Genomic DNA, 19,061 nt, shown 5'->3' with positions numbered 1-19,061 from the left:
CCCTCCTCTGCTCACAAAAATAAACAAACATTAAAAAAAAAATTAAATTAAAACAGTAAATAAAAGGACCTAGAAAATAAATAAATAAATAAAAGGACCTGGAGACACTGCTCATATTCTTACTATCCAACGATATTGTTTGCAATGTAGTATGTTTCCTATCAGTCATTTTTCTGATCTTGTGAAAACAAATTTCACTTAATGTTATAACATAAGCAGGGCACCTGGGTGGCTCAGTTGGTTAAGCATCCGACTTCAGCTCAGGTCGTGATCTTGCAGTTTGTGGGTTTGAGCCCCACATCGGGCCCTGTGCTGACAGCTCAGAGTCTGGAGCCTGCTTCTGATTCTGTGTCTCCCTCTCTCTCTCCGCCCCTCCACTGCTCATGCTCTGTCTCTCCCAAAATAAATAAACATTAAAATTTTTTTTTTTAATCATTGTAACATAAGCATCTTCCCAAGTTATCAGAAACTCTTCATCACTTGTAAGAGTTACATACTTCATTAGGTAGGTGTATCATAATCATACCTTTTCCTATTAGTGGCCACTCAGGATGTTTTCTCTTTTTCTTATGATTAGTGCTTCAATGAACATGTTCATCTATAAAGGAAAGCATCTTAACATACTTTCTAAAGCATGATCTTCAGAGCTGAAGAGAATTTGGTTCAAATCCAGACTGTGCTTACTCTACTACTTACTCATTAACAACTGCAGACTATAGCTTATGTAGTAATCTTTCAAGCCCTGATTCCTTCATTTGAAAAATGGGGCAAAGTATCTTCTGGTATTGTTGTGTCAGAGAAAATGTAAGCAAAGTGCCCACTATAGAGCCTAATATAATTTGTGGAATGTAATTTAGTTTTCACATCACCATTTTAATGTGTGTAGTTGTATATGGCACAATTCCTTCCCTAGTTTTGCAGATGGAAATGATCTACATAAAATCTCAACGGAGTTGAAAAAGTCATTTTATCTCACTATCTTACAACGTAGAACAGGCTTAAAAATGCTCCATTAAAAATAAGGAACTTAGTGGGGGCACCTAAGTAGCTCAGTTAAGCGTCTCTTTTGATTTTTGCTCAGGTCATCATCTCATGGTTTGTGGGTTCGAGCTCTGTGTTGAGCTCTGTGCTGACAGCATGGAGCTTGCTTGGGATTCTCTCTCTTACTGTCTCTCTGCACCCCCCCCCCCCCGCCCTGCCCCAAACCGGCTCATGCATGCACTCTTTGTCTGTCAAAATAAATAAATAAACATAAAAAAAAATACAGAACTTAAAAAAAATTTGCAAAATACCTGTAATTTTTTGGCAGTAAGTCTTCCAGAAATCACTCCTTTGTCATTATTTTGCTTTTTATGCTCATTTATCACTCCAATAATTCTTTGCTCTAGTTTGTGATTAATTACCACCTGTTGAAGCCAAAAAGATCCTATCAATTAGAATCTAAATTATTACATAATATTTAATAAATAAATGATTAGAAGAAAATCACATAGTTTTCTGTATCCCTGCCAACAATCCAAGAATTTAAGCTAAAATCAGGTAAAATAATTATTATATTTTAGACCGCCATTGGACTATATCTGTACCACATATTTAAGAAAAAATGGGATATGAAAAAAGCAACATATGGCAAGGAAGAAATCCTCTTACAAACCCTCTGAAGCTGCACTGTCTTCGAATTGCTATCATAAAGACCGATTCCTAAGCTTAATCGTAAAGCTGAATCAGAATCCTTGTGGATGGAACCCAGGAATCTGCTTAACGTAAACCCCAAGCAAACAGCTTTAAAGAATGGATGTTACACTAAAAAGAACACATATCAAATAAAAATAAATACTATATAAATAGTAATAATTAGGTAACACAAATTCTTTTGGCTCCCAATGTTTGATCTTGTTTTTCTATTAGCCACTTTGTATTCCATTTTTTTGTTTCATATGTTCTTTCCGAACTTTAAACTTCAGAATACACAAACATGTACCTACAAACATGTACCTTTCCTTTACCACATCTTTACTGAATGCCTACCATGATCTATGCTCAAAAATGTACTACAGAAATCAGTCTAGCACAGGAAACCTATATAAAAAGATACACTGTAAACCAGCATGGCAACTATTAAAAAAAAAAATGGGACCACAAGAAAAACTGGTAAGTTATGAAGGACTTCTTAGAGGCTCCAGAGGTGACAAATGGAGAAGGAGAAGCAGGTCATTTTAAGCAGAGAGTTCACTGGCAAAAGCCTAGAGTCATAAAATCACACGGGATTTGGAGGAACAATGAGATTTAAACTAAAATTTTAAGTAGAGAAGAATAATGGAAAGGAGGCTGGAAATGTACACTAAACCAGGTCTGAAAGGATGCATATGCTATCCTTAAAGATTTGTATCTTGGGGCACCTGGGTGGCTCAGCTAGTTAAGCATCCGACTTGAGCTCAGGTCATGATCTCATGATTTGTGGGTTTGAGACCTTCATAAGGCTCTGGGCTGACCACTCAGAGCCTGGAGCCTGCTTCAGATTCTTTGTCTCCCTCTCTCTCCCCTCTCCCTCCTCTTTCTCTCAAAAATAAACATTAAATTTTTTTTTTTTTTAATTTGGATCTTACCCACATCTTCCTTAAGTTCCTATAGGCTTTCAACATATATGTTTTGATTTACATCTATTTAGTACAAATCAGCAATTAATTTATGACAAAAATTTAAAATACACGATTTCTTTTATTTAAGAATATACCTTTTTCTTTCTTTTTCAAAGACATTTCTTGAAATGACTCAAGACCTCAGTACTCACTTTCAAAATAGATTTATCCAGATTTGCAGGACCTCCAGAATCATTTGTAGAATTAAAACTATAAATTTTCGGACCTGTATATAACAGACAACAAGTAGTCAAGGCAGTTTAATCATTAATAATTACTACATTATTTTTTCTCTAAAAATTGCTAAACACTAAATATTTGATTTCACCTCTCTTTTGCCTACTTTACCAAATAACTCAATCTACAAGTCAGCAATACTGCCTCTAAATTTTCACAAACATTTTACCAATTAGCATTCTCAAGGTTAACAAGTTACTTACAAAGAGCAAAGGCATGTATATTTTTTAAATTAAATCTATGTTCCCCTTTATATTTTTAAAGTCAGATGCTCTTCTGCGTGGCACTTAACTGAAGCAAGATCTCTCAGAGGATATCAGATTCTTGGCAGAGAAGATGGTTATTTTTGAAGAGAAATACTCCCACCTAAAGTATAAATGAGGCAGCAGCTCCTTGTCATCTTCTCCTATTTTTTTTTAATCTTCATTTTTGAGAGAGAGAGATAGAGAGAGAGACAGAGACAGAGCATGGGTGGGGGATGGGAAAAGAGAGAGAGGGAGACACAGAATCTGAAGCAGGCTCCAGGCTCTGACCTGTCAGCACAGAGCCCGACGCGGGGCTCGAACTCACGAACTGTGAGATCATGACCTGAGCTGAAGTTGGATGCCCAACCAACTGAGCCACCCAGGCGCCCCTCATCTTCTCCTATTGAGTCCAAGGATTGCCGTACTAGTTTCTTAGGACAAATTACCACAAACTTGGTTGGCCAAATGTAACATATTCTCTCACAATTCTGGAGGCTTTAAGTACAAAATCAAGTTGTCACTAGGACCATGCTCCCTTTAGGTTCTAGACAAGAATCCTTTGGTAATCCTTCTGGTAATCCCAGGAATTGCTTGCCTTGTTTGCCTTTTACACATGGGGCTTCACATGGCCTTAGTCCCTGGTGTCTGTGTTCACATATCTCTCTCCTTTCTCTGGACACTAGCCACTGGATGATTCCATCTCGAGATGAAATATCCTTAACTAATTTTATCTGTAAGGATCTTATTTCCAAATAAGGTTGCATTCTGAGGTTCCAGGTAGAAATGAACTTTGGGGAGATGGGGGTGGGGGCATGGGAATGATACTACTAAACCCATTACAGTTGTCAAGTCTGTTCCAGCCAAGAGAAACACTATACATATCATCAGTTCTCTAACGAGTAACCATGAAGGAACACATATTATTTTCAAACCATTAGTCTCATGATCTGTTTATTCTCTTAAAAATCAGTGACGATCCCAAATACTTTTTATGTGAATTCTAACACTGATACACATCATGTTATAAAAAGGAAAAATTTTTAAATACTCATTAATTCATTAAAAAGAACAAACCCACTATAATATAAATACTTCTTATGAAAAATACCTACATTTTCCAAACCCTCCAAAAAAATGTTTTGGGTTTTTGCAAATCTCTTAATGTCTGGTTTCTCCATTCAATTTTCTGTATTATTATCATGTAGCCACTGAAAAATACCACTGTACACTCATGAGAAAATGAGTGCAAATATGGCAAATAACATTTTAGATTAATGAAAACAGTTCTCATTTCATGGAGTCCCTGACAGAGAGGTTTCAAGAATTCCACAGGATCCCTTGAACACACTTGACAAACCACTACTATATGAGAATACTCCTCGAATCTTATAACGTCTACTTACTCTGCTGTTAATAAATCTCAAAGTAAGGATTTTTTTTTTTTTTTTTTTTACTTTCGGAGAGAAACCTAAACATTAAAAGTTGCTTATTATGATTTTAAAGGTCAAAAACTTGAGTCTCTGTTGACTTAGAGTTTTCCTTTCAAGATGCTACTTAATATAATTAGCCATTTCAAAAGAAAAAAGTTTTGGGGTGCCTGGGTGGCTCAGTTGCTTAGGCGTCCGACTTCGGCTCAGGTCACGATCTCATGGTTTGTGGGTTCAAGCCCTGCGTCGGGCTCTGTGCCTGGAGCCTGCTTTGGATTCTGTGTCACCCTCTTTCTCTCTCTGCCCCTCCCCCACTCATGCTCTGTCTCTCTCTCTCAAAAATAAACATTGAAAAAAAATTTAAAAGAAAAAAGTTTTTCAGAGTAACTATTTACATTTGGGCAGTCTGAATTAGAGACATCAGTGGTTCCCTGAATCTATGCTAGTTCTACAGGAAGTACCCAAGGTTACCTAGAGTATATGAAAAGATAGTGACAATTCTGGCACATTATGGTTAATTTCCTTATTTTGTAGTCTTTAATTCCAGTAACCTTACTCATAAACTCAAGTCAATAGTCATAAATGTGAGTACATATCAGTAGTCCTTAACCATTTCTGTGAAGTCTCATCATTTGCAGTAAACTTATTCACAAATTTTGCATACTAATCAGAGTTTCTAAGTCCCAAAAACCACTGAGGGGATCCAATTATAACCCTTTTGGGAAAGGTACAGATGGTAGAACAGTTTATTACCAAGACTATACTGAGAAGCAATTCAAGGTTGATGTGTTACTGATGAAGGTGAAACTATAAATTCCTTTAATAATTTTTTGTGTTGAAGATTGAAATAAGCTCTCCTTTGTCTTCTCCAACCACTCTCCCTAAGACAAACAACCATATCACTTCTTAGAAGTCAGCTTATATTGTGAACTTCCAGAGGGCAAATAAAAGAAGCGCTGAGTCCCCAGAAAACCAGGGAGGGAATGCACACAGATATGCTGCACATTCACTGGGTGCAATTAAAGGTCTCTAAAAGTGGGTATGTTTTCAGTTTAATCAATAGGCCAAGGAACGAAGGCAACAATGAGATCTTGCCACAGAGAAAGTACCAATTAAATCAAGTAAGGCCCTTTCTATTTCGAATTCTTCTTCTTAAAACATGTTCATATAAGAGTTTTAATGAGTGTGAACGAAAGCTTCAGAATTTGAAATGCATCTTAAACAATTTATGGAAAACTTCCCAAAATATATTTATGCTTCCTGTTATATACACACTACCATCAAGAAAATTCAAACCTTTTTATGATGTGTTATTATGAATATCTATAATTTAACTTGAAACCTGCAGAGCTAGTAAGAAGAATGAGCTTACTCAATTCCTCCAAAACTGCTCTAATTTTCTACTTGGTGATTCTGTAGTCTCCTTTCTTGTCAGCCGCCAACTTTCAGAATGTGCATGTAACCGCCAGATTCTAATGTGTTATTTAGCAAAAAGTGAAGGCACCAGAAGAAAATAGTAACTCAAACTTAGAAATTAGTAACTCTATTTTCAAATGCAATTCTAAGTCAATAGGCCATGGAACAAAGATGGGTCCCACTCTTTTGCCAAATAAAGTGTACAGGATTTAGGACAGCTACTTGAAGACATTTGTCCACAAACTGTGGTTTTCTGTTTCAGACAGAGGGAGTTATTGTAAATTTGACTGGAAATAAGGATGTTAGTGTACAGTATATCCGAGGCAAAAGTATTATTGATTTCAAATTTAGAAATGATAGTTCATAGAACACAGCACACTATTTTAAAAAATATTTATTAAAGTTGAAGCACAGAAAAAGTGATTTCCTCAAGATGACTCTGCTAAAAAAAAAAAACCACACCAGCCAAAAAATCAATGTGTTGTTGCTAACTACTCTTTCTTTCACAACATATTCCTTTTATAATGTATTGCATTTTGTATCACAGAGTGATTATAATGACCCACTATTGCCAATACACTCACTTTGAGTTGCTAGCGCTGGTGACAGGTGTACTGAGGCATTTTGGTTTCTTTCTGACCAATAGTACACATTCGTAAGGGGATGTGAACCAGGTAAGGGATCTAAACAGGGATAAATAAGACGCAGTCCTTGTCTTCATGGAGCTCAGTTACTAGTGGAATCATTAAGTAACTATGCAAATAAACTGCGAAAGGGAAATACAGGGTATCTAGAGAATAAATGAGGATGAAACGATACAATCTGAGCAGTCAGGGTCTGTGAGGAAGTCCATACCACCAGAGCCACCTGACTAATCCTTTAAACATGTAAATTACCTAAGGTCTCTCTTACATTTAATGCCAACACTAGCCCCTTTTCTTTCATTCTACCCATGGACTTTCTTCTTTTTTTATTTTTTTTGTTAACATGCCAAGCTTGTTCCCATCTTAGGGCCTTTGCCCTTGTCCCCTCAGCCTCAAACATTGTCTTCAGATCTTCTAATAACTGGATGCTTCAAACCACCTCAGCATAGATGTTTCCTCAGGGAAGCCATCCCTGTTCTAAGCAAAAACAGACTCTACTATTCAATTCGTTCTTTACCAAGTCACTTTTCTGATTTTTGTCGCACTTTTTGTTTTATTTGGATGACCCTGAAAAATATTTAACGTGGTTTTATGAGTTAACTCATGACATTAGTCCCCCTAGTCTTGTTTCCCTCTTAGGATTTTTACATCTCAGCTAGGCTTAAGGATTTTCACAAATGCCAGCCTTACAGTTGTTAGTCCTCTCCCTCGATCAGTTCATGTGGTATCTCCAGGGCCTAGTCTTGCCTAGAACATAGTAGCAATTCAAAAATTATCTGATGGACAAATGAAGTGAAAAAAACAGGAGTGAGAGAATACTGAGAATTGTGCCAAGAGTCATTTCATGGCAGAAGAGATTTTCTCCTTCTATGTGACAGGACAATTTTCACAAAGTAATGCTATGTACAATCCTTCAAATTTTTGAAAAGAGTTGAAGGGCAGTAGAACAATTACACTTACATTAACAACTAAAACAAGTTCAGAAATAATGTTTTTTCCTCCAAAGCAGGCCTACTATCATGTTATATAAAAATACCCAAACAGAAAAAAAATCATGTCACAGTCTGCACAGCAGATTTATTTTCAGTGCTATATATATGAACTTAGTTATAAAATCTTTCCTACAAATTTCATAGACAACCTCTCATTTTTTCTCTCTTGACATTTGGGAAGGGCGTTATTGGATTTCACTATTTGGGATAGATGTGTTTGGGACAGATGGCATTCTGTTAAGAGAAAATGCAAGAATACAAGGAGGCAGAAAGTCAATACCTGCACTTGGAACAATGAAAATACATTAGATTTGCTATAGGTAAATACAGGAATTAGTAACAAGGCTGGAAAAGGGGTCTTAGATGCTAGATGAATGGTTTGGACTTAATCACAAAGTCAGTGCAGACGCTGTGAAAGAAACTGAGAAGTGCTATGCACAAAGCAGCATTTCTTCAATATTAATCTGATGACTGCAGGCAGGACAAACTAGAGGAAGAAAAATAAGAGGTAGGGAGACCCATGAGAAAGCTTTGTTGGTACTCCAGGAATTCATGAGTACCTAGACTGACGCATGAACAGCACAAAGTGCTGAAAAGTGAAAATGGTGTACACATGAAAAGTGAAAATTGTGTACACAGAAGATAAGTGAAGATTGTATAAAGCATGGCAAGAGATTCGATGTGAAGAAGAAAGGAAGACATTAAAAGTAATTATTAACATTGAATAAAAAGGAATATGGAAAAACAAAAACAAGGAGATCATAGAAGCTAGTGTCAGGAGAGAAGGATAGTTTAGTATGAGCCATGTTAAATTTGAGAGGCTTGCAATATAGGGTCAAAAGGTCCACGTAAATATGGAAATGGCTGACTTGAGATTAGAATAAAAACCAGGACTAGACAGAGTGAGTGAGGAACCATCTACAAAGAAAAAGACAGAATTAGTAATGGAAGTACTCTCCTAGAAGGACTGTAGATGGAGAACTATACTGTTACAGACTAACACCTTCATTGAGGGTCACGTTTTGGGGCAGGAGGAATAGGAAGCCAAAGAATACAACAAATGATTATAGAGTTGAAAGAATTCAGAGGCATATCAGAAAAGACAAGAGAATCCAAAAGAGGCTGGTTCAGAGGAAAAGAGCCACAGAATAATAGTCAAAGAGAAATGCTATGTATTTGTATTTACAAGCATCAAAACTTGGTAGTTACAATGTTGCAATAAATTGTGGGGCAAAGATTTATTCACCTTGTAGGTGAAAGTTTGCTAAGTGTACACTTCTTTAGTGCCATCTTCTCTTATGCAAAGCTTACATTCCATGAGGACCTCAAAGACCCAAGCTCTTTCTTCACTCACCATCTCTGCACATGGAGTTTCTTAACTCTGCTAGGAATACTACACTATTTCCCCCATTCTTTACAGGGTAACACCTACCAGTCCTCCCGATCTCAGTTTAACACTCACTTTCTCAAAGAGACCATCTATGACCCCTCCTCTTCTCCAGTAAAAATTAGGTTAGCTTGTTAAACCTTCTTCCTTAGTTTTTCTTTGTGGCACTTATCAGTTATAAAGCAATGCTGATGGGATTATTTAATGCCCGTGTCTGCCATTACATCAGAAAGTTCCGAGAGAGAGGTGATTTGTCTACATTGCTCATCCCACCCCTAACATCATGAGATACAGAAGTGTTCAAAAACATGTGTTGGACGAACATTTCAGTAAGAACTATAGGCAAACAAGCTAAACAGAACAAAATAGAGGATACTGTACATGTTTTAGAATCAGTTTTTATATAGGGGCCTGCTCATCTGTAGCCAGAATCAGCAATCTCTGAGTTATCAAACTAAATTACACAGTAAACAAAGAATGCATGACAGTGGTAAAGATTAGAAATACTTCCACAATAGGTTATACCCATATTCGGTGTTTAAGTACTGAAATTCTTATTACTGGTTCTTCCATAACACATGAAAACAGTGGTTGAAAATGATACGAAGATCAAGTACAAAAAGGGCCTGACTCCAGGAGGTTAGGAACTCCACGCATTACCCTCTGCATCAACCTAGCTAATTTAGATGATGGCTCAAGACTAATTCCTGCTGAAACGGGAGCAAATGCAATTTTTATTCTGTTCTCTTAAGAAAAAGCACGGTTAAGTGGGAGGTGCCAGGCTGCAAGAGGACTACTGTCATAACTTCAGAGGCCCCCAAAGCTTACACTAACCTAGAACAAGGCCACCGCATAGAAACTAGCAGCTGCACATGTGGAAGACACAAATTTTGAGACCTAGGGTCGGCCCAGGTTGCGCTGGCTTCTACCGCGTAAACAGCAGCAGCTGCTCGGGGTGGAAAGCCCGGGGCCCCAAGACCGCTCGTACCTTGCTTGACTCTGGGCTCCCTGGTGCTAGCGGCAGCTGCGGGGGGCGGCCTGGCCACCGGCTTCTTGTTTTGGGCCTCCCCAGCAGCTCCGGCCTCGGCGGATTTGGCTCTGGAAGCAGACACGGCGGCCCGGACCGCCGCGGCCCCGGGCGCCTTGTGTTTCTTGTTCTTGCCTCCCATACTGCATTGATGGCAAAGAGCCCTGCTGCTATAAGTCCCGGAACCACCGCAGCACCGTCTCCAAGTGCTCTTCACATTCCCCGGGTCCCACGCCGCCACCCTGCGTCCTTCATCCGGGCTTCTAGGGCCTGGGCGACCGCTGAATTTCAATTGGTGCGACTCACCAAGGTTCCGCCTCCTCGCCTCCCTCTAGGTGCCTACCGTATGCCGGGCATTCTGGCCGCGCTCGTTCTTTAAGTTAACGAACTGGCCGTCTAGTCGTGGTGGGAAAGGAAAAGTCGGAAGAGAAGAAGTCAAGGAAGAATTCTGGGGGATGGGGTTGCGTGACTAGACTACTTTTGTCTCCCATGGGGTACAGCTGAGGCTTCCCTTGGCGTCATTGTCGGTACGCTCGCAGAGCATCGTGGGTAGGAGGGAGATTCGGTCTCCCAGCTCGGAAAGATGGCGGACGCTTTCGGGGATGAGCTCTTCAGCGTGTTTGAGGACGACTCGGCCACCGCACCCGGAACTAAAAACGACAGAGAGAAGGAGAAGGGGAAATGGAAAGGGCCGCCAGGGTCTGCAGAAAAGGGCGGGTAAGAAAAGTGTCAGGATGTTGTTTTTTTTTTTTCCTCTTTCCTCATTGCCGAGGGGAGAAAATACAATATTCTTCTGAAGAGCATGAGCAACTGTGGTGCAGACCGAGTGGCATCGGGAAGTGAAGGGTTTTGGGGAGAGTGTTGGTTTGGTGAGTTGGGATTTTGGCGTTCCCCGGTGCCCGCAGACAGCGTGAGCTCCTGCCACAGTAATTCCTTAACGCCTAGGTTGCTGACTCTACCTCCGTGTGCGCCGTGGAGTCGGGAGGACAGGTGAGGTGTATCTGTTGGGTTCTATGGCCCACGATACCTGGCACAGTCTTTAAAGAAACTAATGACCAGTTGAGTAAAGGGTTAAGGAGCTTAGAAAACGTGACTTGAATTGACTTGGAACGGGCAAATCGCAACAGGAGGACTCGGGAGAGATTTAGTCTCCAAGCTGTAGCTTTTTGCCCTTAAAAAAGAACGTGTCTACTACTAAGGTTGTGAGAATTGAATGTGAATGCACCTATGTACAAGCACCTAACAGTGCTTATCACGTAATAGATTCTCAAAAGCTGGCTATCGTTGAGTTTACTAAGAAAATTTTTAAAACGTAATGGTTCCTAAATATATGTACTAGATTGATGCATAGAACTATTGTAAAGTGTACGATATGGTTTATAGTAGAGCAAGGAAAAGCTGATATTTGGATGAAAAAGATGATTCATTCTTAACAAAATTTACTCTTAGCTAAGGGAGATACCCAATAAATAGGATTAAATTAGACATGATTTTTCTCTCAAGGAATTTTTAGTCCTGGTAAAGAGGTAAAACCAGGTACATGTTTTAAAGGTTAGTAGGTGATTGAGATAAAATAAATTGTGTATAGAGTTAAGTGCCGTACAGTTCCAAAAGAGATCTCTGTGTCATTCAGGGATTTTTTTTTTTTTTTTGAAAGACAGAAACAGAGTGCAAGCAGGGAAGGGGCAGAAAGAGAGGGAGACACAGAATGCAAAGCAGGCTCCAGGCCCCGAGCTGTCAGCACAGAGTCCGATGCGGGACTTGAACTCACAGACCGCGAGATCATGACCTGAGCCGAAAGTCGGCTGCTCAACCGACTGAGCTACCCAGGTGTCCTTGTCTTTCAGGGATTCTTACATGCAAGAGGCTATTCTGGGGAGAGGAAATGATTTGTTTGTTACCGGTGGGCTAGAGGGAGTGTTTGTTTAGGGACAAGAGATAAAACAGAGTAAAAGTTGGTTTTATTTACTGTGAAGGATGTTGAATGTCAAGCATGAGAGTTTTAATTTCATTTTTAATACCACGAATTTTTCCTAACTTGGTGATTGGTTAAGTAGAGTGGTAGTTTAGGAAAATTAATGTGATAGCGGCTGTCAGAGTATGTTGAAGGAGGAAAGATAATAAAAATAAGAAAGGGAATTAGGGAAGTGTTTTAGTTTATTCATTTAGGAGGTGAAAAGAACCTCAATTCAGGAGGTAGCAGAAGGAAGGAAAAGGAAAGGTGGAAAATGCTGTGAAGGAAAAAATTGATGTGTGTTAACAATGAAGCAGGTCAGAACAATGGAAAAGGAGTCAAAAGAGATTTTTTTTTTTAATTTTTTTTTTTCAACGTTTATTTATTTTTGGGACAGAGAGAGACAGAGCATGAACGGGGGAGGGGCAGAGAGAGAGGGAGACACAGAATCGGAAACAGGCTCCAGGCTCTGAGCCATCAGCCCAGAGCCTGACGCGGGGCTCGAACTCGCAGACCGCAAGATCGTGACCTGGCTGAAGTCGGACGCTTAACCGACTGCGCCACCCAGGCGCCCCTTAAAAGAGATTTTTAAAAAATACTTATTTTGGGGAGAGAGCAAGCAGAGGGAGGGGCGGGGAGAGGAACAGAGGCTCTGAAGCAGGCTCTGCGCTGACTGGCTGACATCAGTGAACCCGATGTGGGGCTAGAACTCACAATCTCGAGATCATGACCTGAGCTGAAGTCGGGCACTCAACCGATTGAGCCACCCAGGTGCCGCGAAAGAGATTTTGAATTTGGATAACAAGAAGAAGAAAAATATGGAAATTTACAGGAGATAGTGATTTGTAAATAAAATTAATTTGACTTGAGACGAAGGAAGTGATAATACTATATCCAAATGGAGGTATCCAGTGGGCAATTTTAATTAGGGTTTGGGCAAACCTTAGAACAGGAGGTTATGTGTACATATAGGGATGTTTGAATTGGTAGTGTTTGAGTTGGAGATCCTTTGGGCAAGTACAGTGATGCTGAAGACAAAGATTAGAGGGATAGCAGAACAATCACTGTAAAATGTCTTGTAAGTGGGAATGAAACACAGTAGAAAAATAGTCTTTCTCATTGAGTTAAAAGAAGTTGGGAGACGGTGGGGGAACATTCAAGGGAAAATGAGAAAGACAGGTTCTTTGCTTTTATTTTTTTTCCGAATAGGAATAATTAATAGTTACTGTAGTTTGGGCAACTACAATATAATGAGGATAATACACAAGTAATTTCCCACTTTAGTAAATACTGTGCTTCAAAATTACTAAGGTAAAATTAATTCACTTTGCATTGTACTAGTGGTAAGCTGTTTCCACGAACTTCTAAAGGAAGAGTTTGTAGGATACAAAAATCATCAAATTTACATTTTAATTTTATTAGGAAATATGTGAACATTAGAGAAGGGAAACACATAAGAAAATACAGAACACTAGGGACTTAAGGGATTTTATTTACTAACAACATTCCTTTTTTTTTTTTTTTTTTTTTTAAGTTTACTTATTTGTTTTGAGAGAGGGTGTTAGTGCACACGAGCAGGGGAGTTGGGGGGCGGGGTGCAGAGGATCCAAATCTGGCTTTGTGCTGACTGCAAAGAGCCCTTTGCAGGGCTCCAACTCACAAACCATGAGATCATAACCAGAGCCCAAGTTGGGCACTTAACCAACTGAGCCACCCAGGCGTCCCCTGGATTTTCTTTCTTAGGCTGTCATTTAACTAGTTCCTGTATCCTCAAGTATTTACTGTAAATTGTCCTTATATCTAAAGCTTCACTGTCCACTACGCCACTGTAGCTATTGCATACTTAAACTGTAGCTAGTCAGTATTGAGATAATGCTGTCAATGTAATATGAGATTTTGAAAACTTAATGTAAAAAAAAACCACAAACTGCCTCATGAATCTTTATCTTGATATGTAATGAATTGATAATGTTTTCCATATATTGGATTAAATGAAATACTGTAAAACTGGTTTCTTTTTAACTCTTAATGTGGTTTTTAGAAATTTAGAATTATGTGTGTAGCTTGCATTATATATGTATATATTAGATAGCTCTGATAGAATTGATTAGATTCAGGTTTAGTTTTAGATAGGAATAATTCATAGTGGTGCCATGTACTTCCAATTGCATTGTATCATAAGATTACATCATGAGACATATGTAGTGTTATTCCACACTTTTTAAGATCGATCATTGGCTTAAGATAGATCAATCTTACTCCTCTTCAACTTTTCACACGATGGGTTTAGCACGCACCTATGTTGATTGCCTAGCTCCATTATTTTGTTGGTGGTTGGCAAAATGGCAGTTTTTCTATTTTTGTCCTTTCTACGTTTATTACCTCACATCCATCTATAAAAAAAAAAAAAAAAGAACACTCTCGTACCAGCTGTTACCTTGAAATACAGTGCATAGAAGAAATAGGAAAAATGCTTGATAATTTATCAATTTTCACAGAGATTAGTTGTGTCCTAAGGAACTTCCAGTGATGACCAGCATGGGTGTATGATTATGTGTTTAGCTTCTTGATGAATGGATTTTCATGATTTGATGTGTTACACTCCTTTGCACTCATTTTTCTTTATCTTTTTTAAGCTTTATTCGGGTATATTTGAAGTATCCTAAATCACTGCCACAATCAAGACTCCCAAAAGTTCTGCATGCCTTTTTGTGATGCACCCCTCTCTCCAGTCCTCCTTCCAGGCAACCCCTGATCTTTCTGGCACCGGCGAACAGCTTGCATTTTCTAGAATTAAATTTTAAATGAAATACTACAGTATATATTCCTTTTTGGTCTGGTTTCTCATATTCATTGCTTTGAAGGTTCGTTCAGTTGTGGTGTATATCATCAGTTCCTTTTTGTTGCTGAGTGGTGTTCAGTTTTATGGATATACCATATATGTTTATACCTTTATCTTTTGACGGACATTTGAATCATTTGCATTATTATTTTTCATAGTCCTACCAATGCTAATTCTTTGTGTTGGCTCTTGTCTCCTTTTGACAAGCTTAATCAGTCTTAGATAGCTTCTCTGCTTTTTGCCAAATGATACTCTTGACTCATAGTATACATTTTCAGCCCAGACCTGGAATCTGGTGTCTCCAAAGGGTCTCTAGTTCCTTATAGTGGGAAATGTTCTTTAGGGCTTCGAGTGCTCTTGGGTACAGGATTTCATTGCTTTTAGGTCTTTACTGTGGAAAGAACTGGGGAATCATTGTTTTTAGAAAAAAATAGAGTTCATGCTGACATTTACCATACAATTAATATTATAGGGTCTTTTATTTGGCTTTTTTGGTTTTTATAGTTTTATCCTTTTTTTTTTCCTGAAAATGTTCATCCGTAACAATATTACATAAACTTTATTTTATGTATTCTTATAAGATTTAAAAAAATAATAGTGCATAATAATACTGCAATTCAGAATGAAATATTGAATAGATTGTGGTTCTAGTTCATGGTTCTTTTTGTCCTTAGAAAAAATGTAGCACACCAACAGTGAAAATACTCTGTAATAGTTCCTTTTTGAAATGTTTATGCTACTAATTTGATACCTGTTATGTTCACTTGTTTCAACTTATTTTCCATTTTAAGGATTGCTAAAATTTTAATTTTTAAATCATGGTAAAACAGTTTATGGTTCCAAAATCAAAAGTGTAAAACAGTATTCTTGATTTTATCTTTGCCTCTTCTGTCCTGTTTGTTCCCTTTCCTTGAGTTTTTGGTTTCTTTTTACTATTTCTTTTTTTAATTTTTTTTTTTTAATGTTTATTTTTGAGAGAGACACAGAGAGACAGAGCATGAGCAGGGAAGGGGCAGAGCGGGAGAGGGACACAGAATCCGAAGCAGGCTCCAGGCATTGAGCTGTCAGCACAGAGCCCAACTTGGGGCTGAAACTTGGAAACCGTGAGATCATGATCTGAGCTGAAGTTGGACACTTAACTGAGCCACCCAGGCGCCCCTCTTTTTATTATTTTCTTTCTGAAAATACACATGTGCATGTCTGTCTTCACTCATTTTTATGCAAAAGGTGCCATTTAAAAACTGTTCATCTTTTTTCTCTTAACATGATGAAATACAGATACCTCTATGTTAGTATATAGAACTCTTACATTGGGTTATTTTCAGTTTTTTACTGTTACAGATAGCCTTGTACATGTCTGTCTGTTTTTGAAATTTTTAAAAATTTTTTGCCATGTTATTTTGGCATAGATTCCTAGTAGAATTATGAGGTTAAAGGGTAAATGTATGTAGTTTTGCTAGGTGTTGCCAAATTCTTTTCCACAGGCGATGCACCTTTGTCTTCAATGGTGTGGCAGGCCGAATGATTCATCTCCCTCTCCCCTTTAATGATGTCCTTGTCTCAATCCTGAGAATAATTGTCAGAATTAAGAAATTAACATTGATACAGTACTATTATCTAATCTATAGACTTAGTTATATTTTGCCAATTGCTTTAATATCCTTTATAAGAAAAGGGTTCTATGTTGGATTCCATGATGTGGTTGTCATGTCTAGAAATAACATATGTTCATGGGGTTTTAGTAATAAAAAACTTACTCTTAAAGGGTAAGCTTGTTATATGTGACACTTTATTTCCATCTTTCTGTTTAACTCAGGTGTTTCAAGGGTGTAAATTCCACATGTGACATATATACCAAACTGTAAGAGAAATAAATAATTGGGGACCTAGAACTCTAACATAACAGTCTTAAAGAATAATGTAGCTCTTCTGAAGGAAGGTATTCTATAAATTTAGGTTTTAAGTTTCTCAAAGGTATAGGAATTAATTTTTTTGTTTTATGGCTGTCACCAGCTGCTAGTAGGTTTTAAGTGTAGTGGTTTTGTAGATGCTTACTAAATCAGGGTTAGAGTAGTGGAATGTTAGAACTAGAGGGATCTTCAGTATCTTCCAAATGTCTTACTTTACTGAGGACCGAGGATATTGATGGCTTGTCCAAAAGAGATTCATATAAGTAGTTAGCAATAAATAGACTGGGCAAGAATGGTTACCTTTTCCACTAAATTGGGAGGAATTGGGTTTACATATTTCAAGTTTTGCTTAGCATCAAAGAAGAACCTTTGTTAGCAAAAGATTGTTCAGGCATACCTCAGATCATTACCACTATTTGATACTCTTATTTAAAAAAAACAACTTTCTAAGTAAAACACAAAAAGAGAAGTGTGAAAGTCCATAAGTTGAATTTTCATAGAATAAACACCAATGTAACCCCCATTTGGGACAAAAACTAGAATATTTCAGACATCCTTCCCCCCGGAAAAGTGACTATCTTGATAATGTGTTAGGTTTTTTTTTCTGTTTATGACTGTAACGTAAATGGAATCATTTAGAATACATTCCTTCGTGTCTGGCTTTGGCTCAACATTGTTCATAAAATTCATGACAGTAGCTATGTCAAGTTGAATGCAGAACCAAATGCAGAGTCCAGATGCATACTTTTAAGCCACACATTAAAGAGATTTGCAAAAATACAAACAATGTCACTCTTCTCATTAAAGACTATTTTTGAAAATACTTATTTTTTTATCAAGTGTCATTTATGTTAAATCTAACAGTAATGTTAACATGTTAAAATAACATTGTTTCCATCTTAAAATGAATTAATAAGTAAATATTTTAATAAGAAAAAATTTTTCAATATTATTATCTAATGTGGTAAATATCAATAGGTATTACTACATAAACAAAATTCTTTGGAATTAATCATTTTTAAGACAATAAATAATTCTGAGGCCAAAAATTTGAGAGCCACTGATTTGGTATAGTCTATATTTTCCTGATGAGCACTTGTTTTCAGTTTATTTTTGTATGCTTATTGGCCATTTGGATATCCTCTTTTATAAAATACCTGTTGAAGTCTTCTGTTCATTTATTTATTTTTAAATTTGTCATCTTCACTCTATTTTAGTTACATAGCTTTTGTCAGTTATATGTGGTTCAGATATCTTCTTCCACTCTTTTGTCTTGCCTTTTTAGTCTCTTAATTATATAAAAATATATATATATGTATATATACATATATATGTATATATACATATATATGTGTGTGTATATGTACATATATATATATATATCTTTTGGTCGTCATCTTACCCTTTTATTAAAATAGTTTACTTTGTAGTTCTTAACTAGCTGGGCATTCCACTGCACCACTATTGATGTCATCTATGATGTCATGAGGGTGGCGGCCATCAACATTGCAGCCCACAGACTGAGTGGTCCCCAGAATCTCTTTAATAGTTCCAGAGAGTTCCCTGGCTAATGATCCATGCCCCATCTCTCAGGCAATGTTGACAATCTCATCAAAAGTGATATTTCCACTGTGCTTAATGTTTTTCTGCTGCTTTCTGTCTCTTGGACGTTCCTTGAGGGCTTTGATAATCAGGGCGGAGGCAGAAGGTACCACTTCAGTCTGGGCCTGTCTGTTCTGAATGGTCAGTTTCACTGTAATCCTCAGACCCTTCCAATCACCAGTTACCTTGGCGATGTCATCACCAACCTTTTTACTCTCTTAATGATATTTTTTGATTAACAGAAAATCTTGGTTTTAGTTCACTCTGATTTATCAAACTTAATTTTTGGTTAATAATTTTATGTACTGTTTAGTAAAATATAAAAATAATTCTCTCATTTTATCTTCTAGAGGCTTTGTTGTTTTGCCTTTCACAGTTATATCTAAAATCCACATGTAATTGATTTTTGGATGTAAAAGCATATGGGTCAGATTAAATTCCCCTTGGCTTTTTAGTCCACCAAGTGCCATTTATTGTCATTACTTTTGACCAATGAATTCAACCACAAAAAATATTCTCTAACTGTAATATTTTGGTAAAAGCAAAAGTATTAAATGTTTATTGAAGGTCCTCTTGTATGTAAATGTTTAACATTATTTTAATTCATGGTTTTTAAAAATATTAAGTTAGTGTGAGCTGTAAAATATTTTTAAAGCAAAACTTCCAAGAAACTTTGAAATATCAAAGGAATGATATTCAGTTTTATTAGGGTATTCTGGGCTTTAGCCAGTTTTGATTC

At 37.5% G+C, this 19,061-nt stretch overlaps 2 protein-coding genes and 1 pseudogene across 3 annotated transcripts in view; 1 reads left to right on the top strand and 2 right to left on the bottom strand.

The window, feature by feature from the left end:
* Nucleotides 1-10,290, bottom strand: part of DHX29 (DExH-box helicase 29) — a 46,267-nt gene extending 35,977 nt beyond the window's left edge. For both annotated transcript variants that reach the window (XM_040453168.1, XM_040453175.1), the window contains exons 1-3: nucleotides 9,976-10,290; nucleotides 2,792-2,865; nucleotides 1,293-1,406 (exon numbers count right to left, since the gene is read on the bottom strand). In XM_040453168.1, coding sequence (XP_040309102.1) covers nucleotides 1,293-1,406; nucleotides 2,792-2,865; nucleotides 9,976-10,156 — 369 coding nt within the window. In that variant the 5' untranslated portion in view covers nucleotides 10,157-10,290. The remainder of the gene's footprint in view (nucleotides 1-1,292; nucleotides 1,407-2,791; nucleotides 2,866-9,975) is intronic.
* A 71-nt stretch (nucleotides 10,291-10,361) lies between these two features.
* MTREX (Mtr4 exosome RNA helicase) overlaps nucleotides 10,362-19,061 on the top strand; it is a 106,470-nt gene continuing 97,770 nt past the window's right edge. Inside the window, exon 1 of the mRNA XM_040453185.1 lies at nucleotides 10,362-10,731. Coding sequence (XP_040309119.1) covers nucleotides 10,598-10,731 — 134 coding nt within the window. The 5' untranslated portion in view covers nucleotides 10,362-10,597. The remainder of the gene's footprint in view (nucleotides 10,732-19,061) is intronic.
* Nucleotides 18,105-18,792, bottom strand: LOC121040742 (60S ribosomal protein L12-like; annotated as a pseudogene).

Source organism: Herpailurus yagouaroundi, unplaced genomic scaffold (assembly GCF_014898765.1).
Source record: "Herpailurus yagouaroundi ecotype Mexico unplaced genomic scaffold, PumYag 29, whole genome shotgun sequence".
In the NCBI taxonomy this organism is placed as follows: Eukaryota; Metazoa; Chordata; class Mammalia; order Carnivora; family Felidae; genus Herpailurus; species Herpailurus yagouaroundi.
This window is presented reverse-complemented; position numbering and strand designations above follow the sequence as displayed.